The sequence below is a fragment of the Miniopterus natalensis genome, chromosome 19 (assembly GCF_054644295.1).
Source record: "Miniopterus natalensis isolate mMinNat1 chromosome 19, mMinNat1.hap1, whole genome shotgun sequence".
NCBI classification, from domain to species: domain Eukaryota; kingdom Metazoa; phylum Chordata; class Mammalia; order Chiroptera; family Miniopteridae; genus Miniopterus; species Miniopterus natalensis.
In genome coordinates this window covers 22,081,155-22,087,624 of record NC_142099.1, presented here as the reverse complement: position 1 = coordinate 22,087,624, position 6,470 = coordinate 22,081,155, and the positions used below count along the sequence as shown (strand labels likewise).

Below are 6,470 nucleotides of genomic sequence, written 5' to 3'. Positions count from 1 at the left end.
CTGCTGGGGCTGCCTCCAGTGACTCTGGCGCTCTAAGATGTGCTTTGCTCTGCAGCCATCTTCCAGCTCTAAAGTCCCACATCAACTCCACACATTCAACACACTGCCCCTCCCCTCCGAGCAGATGGGTGTGCGTGTGCACATACACTCACACGTGCACACAAAGGAGACCTCCCAGAAAATAAACCCTACCACTAGCACAGCAATTGGGCATGTAGATTGTTTCCATAATTTCCCCTTAAAATATTACTTTTCCAGGAAATGACTAACAGAAATGCTGTCCTTCTGTTTCTACCCGAGAAAATTTTCAGTCCTCTTTCCTTCTAATAAATAGCAAATAAAAGTACATTTTCCTTTCTTCCACCTCTTCCAGAATGGGCTTCGTTGTGTTTCCTTCTGTGCTGACGCACGTGTGTCCATGGTGCCTTGAGTTTCGCTCTGAAGGTGGAGGCTGGGAGACTGTGGCTGGGTGAGGGTCTGGCCCCCAGGCTACGCAGACACCGCTGCTTCCTTCCTCTTCAGACTGTCTTTTGGGCCCCAGCTGCTGGACCCCATGCTGTTGCCTCTTGGTGCGATGTTGTACATATTAGGAATAAAAACAATGACTAGCACATAGCATAGGGTAGAAGGGGACGGAGGTAGGGATGGAAGGAGCGGGTGGTAAGTAGGATAGGGGCACAAAAGCCAACCAAACAAAAAATAACCACACTGAAAGCTTCTACCTAGTACAACGTCAGGCCACGAATGGACTCGCCCGCCTTCTGAGACTGCTTGCTCTGCTACTGCAAAATGTACAGGAATCAAAACGTTCATTGAAAATCCTACAGCAGCCACCTGCTGGTCCAGCCCAGCACCATCACCCACACTGCACCCTCGAGTGGGGCTCGAGCACCTACAGAGTGAAGGGCATTTCCTGCTGGAGTCTCCAGGCCAGAGGAGGGCCTACCGGAACCTTCTGCATTAAGGTGAGGCCTTGTACTCTCCCCTACGGAACACTGCCACTGGCCAAAGAGGTCTGCTTCCCCATCCTGTCACCAACAACCCAAGGAGCAGTGAGCGGGGCTCTCCCTGCTACACACTGACTAGAAGAAGCACATCTGTGTATGGAAGAATTCAGTGTGACTTTTTACTACTGAGAGTAATAACAATAATAAAAGATGTTCAGGAATAATTTCAACTACATTCTCAGTCAGCAAAGCAATCATTAATGGATTCCTATTTTATTCCCCAAAGAGGAAAAAAGGACTGAGAAGTTCCCATTGGCTTCTCCCGCCTGCCTTCCCTTCTCAGCTTTCACTTCCCATGTGGCTGGGGACATGCACGATGGAGAAGGCGAGAGGCGGTGCTATCAGGTAACTGAGTGAGACAAACGGCAGCTCCTCTCTCTCCCCCTCCAGGAGGCCCCGGGGGGACGGAGAGTTCCTGATGGTTTTCTTTATGTTGCACTGCGGACATTTCGTGCACACTCAGCGGGCTGGTGGACACTTACACCCTCTCGACGGCAAGAAACAGAAAAGAGGGCTGCCACCTGCAGGGGCTGTGGGCCAGGCCTGCAAACCCAACATGCCATGGTGTATGGAGCTTTCACTACCAGGGTACACCCTGGCCTCAGTGTGGAGGGTTCATGGTGCCTTGTCCCCGCTGCTGCTTCTGCTTCTGCTGCATCAACAGCTGCTCCAGAGCCGAAGGGCCAGGATGCATCATGGAACTGGACCAGATCGACTGAAAAACAGCCCAGAGATGGTCAGCAGAGTGCAAATGCCTGGTTGCCTGAAGGGATTGATTTTTCAATCCCAGCCAAATATAAAGGCACGATATCCCAAGATCCCCACCCCCTAAAAAAATCCAGCTATTAGAAAGACTGTCTTCAAGACTAGTTAGTTTGCATTAAGATCATTTTAGATCAGAAAAGGTGAAAGTACATTTTATATGAATCTTTTTACTAAAACTAAGCTCCATGTGTGACCACAGAGTATTACTATTAGATGTCCTTTTACTTGTTCAGAAAAGGCTTAACTCAAACACTCCAAGACGCACCAGGATTTTCTTAACCTCAGAATGTAACTAGGACCTTTGTGTTTTGGCCCCCTGAAGATAATGCTCTATCACTAGTGAATTCACAAATTAAAAACAAAAAGCCCATTCAAGAATCCTACAAGGCAGGCCATGTTTTGAGAACTCTGCTAGTGTGTGCTATTAATTAATCGAGTCTACGGGCCGTAAAAATAAACCTAGCTATTCATGTGAATGAAAGCAGAGACAGCACTTGTGGTTCTTGTTCCTGAAATCCACTCACCTTTAGGCTCTCCATGAGGACAGCAGAGGAATCCTCCACGGAGGGGCCGTGGCCTGTCCAGGTGCCGCTTGGAGTGCTGGTCTGATGCCAACTGCTCTCAGAGGGTGATGTTGCTGAGAGATAATCAATGCCAAACCCACCCATGGCTAAGGAATGAAGAGAGGTAAGAATTTAAAATGATGTTTTATCATTGCCAAATGCCCAAAGCCAGGGAAAGACAGATTAAGTTATTTCACTTTTGTGAAGTTTGGGTCTCACCTGGCTTATCCGTTTTCCACCGATCTGCAGCTCTCCTATCCCTGTTATCTGGAGCCCCAATAGGTCCAAAGTTGGAGAATGGAACAGAATTATGGTTGTGTGTTGGAGGGGAGCTTGGTAGGCTGCTTGGGTTAGAGGAATGAGGAGACTGGCTGGCTGGTGTTGAATGATCTATTAAATAACAGCAAAACAGAACATCAAATAAGTTGTTTCACAAACATGTCAACAACTAAAGTCTCCTGTAGATCTGATCACTTAAATTCTACTAAAAATAACCAGAGGGCTTTGGGGCCCCAAAAAGGACTCTGCTAGATGCACAAACTTGTTTCACTGAACATATCTAGGCACATTCCTTGCCCTAGAACAAAACAGAGCGAAACAAAGCAGTAGCCAATTCTGTCGAGTGCACACACTAATGTGGCATACCTCTTTCAGTTAAGTATCCACTGGTCTTCTACATGAGAAACAGAATTGCCTAACCTTAAGAATTACTCTTAAGGCAGACTCCATTTATAAAATAGAAATTAAAAAATCTCTACTTAAAAAACTGCAATTTTTCCTGCAAAGAATGAATATCTACAAACAAAACTAAAAAAAACCGCAAAACACAAACTAGCTGAAATCCTTAAGACAGAATCCATATTTTTCTCCCTTACACCTCTGCTGGTTACTGAGGATGGGAGAAGCTTTTTTAGTGGCATTTGTTATGTAAACTGGTGCATCAGGCTTTTTTTCTATTTTCTTTTAGAAGTTACTTTAAAAAAAAAAAAATCAACTCAATATATTTATAATTACAAAATCATACTAACTCTAATCAATTTGAGTTTATCGGTAATGCAAGGTCTATTATTTAAAGACTACTCAATACCTGAACTGGCAGGAAGTGATGGGGACCACGGAGTCCCTTCAAACAGAGAGTACAGGGATGTCTCCTGGGGGGCCATTGCGGGACTGAGCTCGGCTTTGGAGCTGGTTGTCAGGTTTTTCCCATATACCTCATTGAACACACTGTTGTTTGGGTATCTTTCCTGAAAGACAATGACAACAAGTTCCAGACACACGCCAAGGAAAGCGATTTAAGAAAATGCCATGGTCAGGTTCACAGATGCTTGGTACACCTTCAGCTTTTCTTAAGGCAAACTTTTGAAAGCTTTTGTTTCTTTCAGCTTTCCTGTTAAATTCATTTCCCTCTGCTTTCCCTCACCCTTTATTTTGCTCTTATCTACATGAACCACTCAGGTTAAAAAGTATGAATAATTTATTTGGCAAAACAGAGCCCTATGGATTTTAATATTAATGAGAAGTTAAAGGGTTCAAACTTGTAACATACAAGTCTCTAGGGTAGCCCATCAGAGGGAGAGGGGGTAAAATCAAATATCCAGAAGGAGCCAATATATGAGAGAGAGAAACAGACATCCTGAAATAGGAAGGGAAAGAAAACACGAGCCCACACGACGGCAAAGCAGGACTGGGACTCCTCCCTATGTACCCACCTGGTTGAGAGAGAATCCTGTGAGGGACAGGAAAGAGGATGAGTGTGACATGAGCTCGGAGGGCTTCTCCAGTAAGGATTTCTTCACAGTCCCGGAAAATAAAAAGGTGGTTAGCTCATGCCTTTCATTTTCTTAATAGTAATTTTAAGACACTATACGGCCCAAGTACAAGACCACAATGGGAGTGCACTTGTTCTCACCTTCGTGTGTAGCATGAGGCTCACAAGATGTGAACGCAAAGCTGTGAAGGCCATGACGCCAGCCCGGCCAGGGGCCATAGCCCGTTACAGACCCTCCTCCTCAACCGGGCCCTCTAATCTAGCACAGAGATTCTAGTACAGACCAGGGGCCCTGAACACCCTCAAAACAAGATGCTGAACTGATCTGGCACTGTTTTCTCCCCAAGTTTTTAAAACACTGACATTAATGACAGAAAAGCCTTTCAAATACATTTGACAACTGGTCTTGTGAACATGGTCCCTATGCAACTCTGGTTTATACAGGGTGGGCAAAAGTAGGTATACAGCTGTATGTGAAACAGAATGTGTTCTTGTATTACTTATTAATTATTGTATTATTTTCCATATGAACTGTAAACCTACTTCTGCCCCACCCTGTATTAAAATATGTAATTGTTAAAATCAAGCTTCAAGAAAGTTACAAGGAAAAAAAGCTAGATCTCCGATGCTGGCTGTCCTTGAATAGCTGGTCAGTGATGCATTTATTAAATACCTACTACATGCAAGTCACTTTCATACACATTGTATCAGCAACAATGTTAAATATACAAATTACAGTCAAGGTTTTTTTTAAAACATGAAACAAAAACACTAAAACGCCCCTCCCAAACTGTGCAGTGAGCTTCGTTTCCTATGGAAGGAGCAAGCACAACAGGAACAAGGGAGGGATCAGGAAGCACATGGACAGACAGACACTCCCTCAGGCCCTCAGCCACCTGAGAAAAGCAGCAAGGCAGGCAAACAGCAGTTTAGAGACAGCAGTTTGGCAGCTGGGCTTCCCACACCCCTAGGTGCCGCCAGGGCACTGTTTTTAGGGGATTCTATTTCTGCTAACTTAGGGGGGAAGGTGGGAGCTCTCTAAGGCCACTCACCCAGACAAACTCTTAAGGGAATGTCAAGTGCCAGGGACGGGCAGCCTGTCAGAAGCTCCATTAAGTTTTTATTTCTCCTGATACTATAATCAACGCATTTTAATCTTATGTTTTCTTGCCCCGCGTTTATGGGGAAGAAACAGGAAGTAAAACACTCATAACTGTTTTATGTTTTATTAAGATGGGGTGAAGGACAGAAAAAACCTCACAGCACATTTTTTTTTTACTTCCCCACCTTAGTTACTATAATGTGAACACTGGCACATGCACAGCATGACGGCCTTTGAAAAGCAGACTAGGTTCTAGAAGATTTTTTAAAAAGATGTTACTCAATTCTTAAACTTTGTCATTCTAGGCATTTATTGCTTGCATTCACTCATTTATGGCACTCCAACACCACTTAATAGAACCATCTTCCTTTTCAGCCATTCTGTTTACAGAATTCTGGCTCTGATCAAAGCTCTTAGTTAACCAAACAGAAAAGAGCCACATACCATTCAAAAGCATCAGTAAAATGTCTAGAACATATTTCATTTCCTATTTTGAATATATGAGAAAAAAATCTCAGTCCTAAATAAGATTAAATGACATGTGACGTTCCTGGATCACTTGAGAAGTTAATTTTCCAGCACCACAGCCTGCGTGTGACCAGCCCTGCAGGGTGGCCATAACAAAGCCACGACTACAAGGTCTGGGGGAGTCAGGCTGTCCGTCAGAGACGTTCTGCATGTTCTACTACCATTTGAAGGCCAGTTTGGGCCATCGGGAAATAAACTTTACAATTCCGTAAAAAAGAAAAGCCCCCCCCCCCCCCGCCAAAAGAAAAAATCACCTATCCCAACATCTCAGAAAAGCAGCTGGGGTTAGAGCAAGAATTATGTCAAATACATACAAAGAGGCTTCTTCCAGGGAGAGAGGCGAGAGGCCCCAGCAGAGCGGGGTAAAGATCAGGAGGGTTAGAAAAAATCAGCTCTTCCTCTTCCTCCAAGGCAGCCAGACTCTTTAACAGGTCCGGAGGAAGCAGAGGGGAGCCCTTGGGGTCCTAGTGACAGAAAGGATCACAGTGAGAGGCAATAGCGATGACAAAAGCACAAAGGAGTAGTGGCATGATTACGGGTGAAGTAACTGATAGTGAGGCAGTATTACGCAACACGGAAAAGGCTCTGAAACACAAAAGCAAAGTGGCACAAGAACAGTGGGTGAGAAAGACGAAGACAATACAAAGAAGCAACAGAGCAGAACACAGAAGGTCCAAGCAGCTGGTAAGTCAAACAACGCACGGAAGCCAAGTGACTGACTTACCTGGCGCTAA

At 44.7% G+C, this 6,470-nt stretch overlaps 1 protein-coding gene across 6 annotated transcripts in view; it reads right to left on the bottom strand.

Annotated features, from left to right (window-relative positions):
- Positions 1–301: 301 nt before the first annotated feature.
- The window catches only part of SMG7 (SMG7 nonsense mediated mRNA decay factor), a 54,221-nt gene continuing 48,052 nt past the window's right edge, over positions 302–6,470 (bottom strand). For 3 of the 6 annotated variants that reach the window (XM_087828244.1, XM_016224639.2, XM_016224640.2), the window contains exons 18-23: positions 6,051–6,200; positions 4,048–4,128; positions 3,423–3,582; positions 2,555–2,725; positions 2,297–2,442; positions 302–1,722 (exon numbers count right to left, since the gene is read on the bottom strand). In XM_087828244.1, coding sequence (XP_087684370.1) covers positions 1,609–1,722; positions 2,297–2,442; positions 2,555–2,725; positions 3,423–3,582; positions 4,048–4,128; positions 6,051–6,200 — 822 coding nt within the window. In that variant the 3' untranslated portion in view covers positions 302–1,608. The remainder of the gene's footprint in view (positions 1,723–2,296; positions 2,443–2,554; positions 2,726–3,422; positions 3,583–4,047; positions 4,129–6,050; positions 6,201–6,470) is intronic. The other 3 variants (XM_016224641.2, XM_016224642.2, XM_087828246.1) reach the window with 2 other exon arrangements.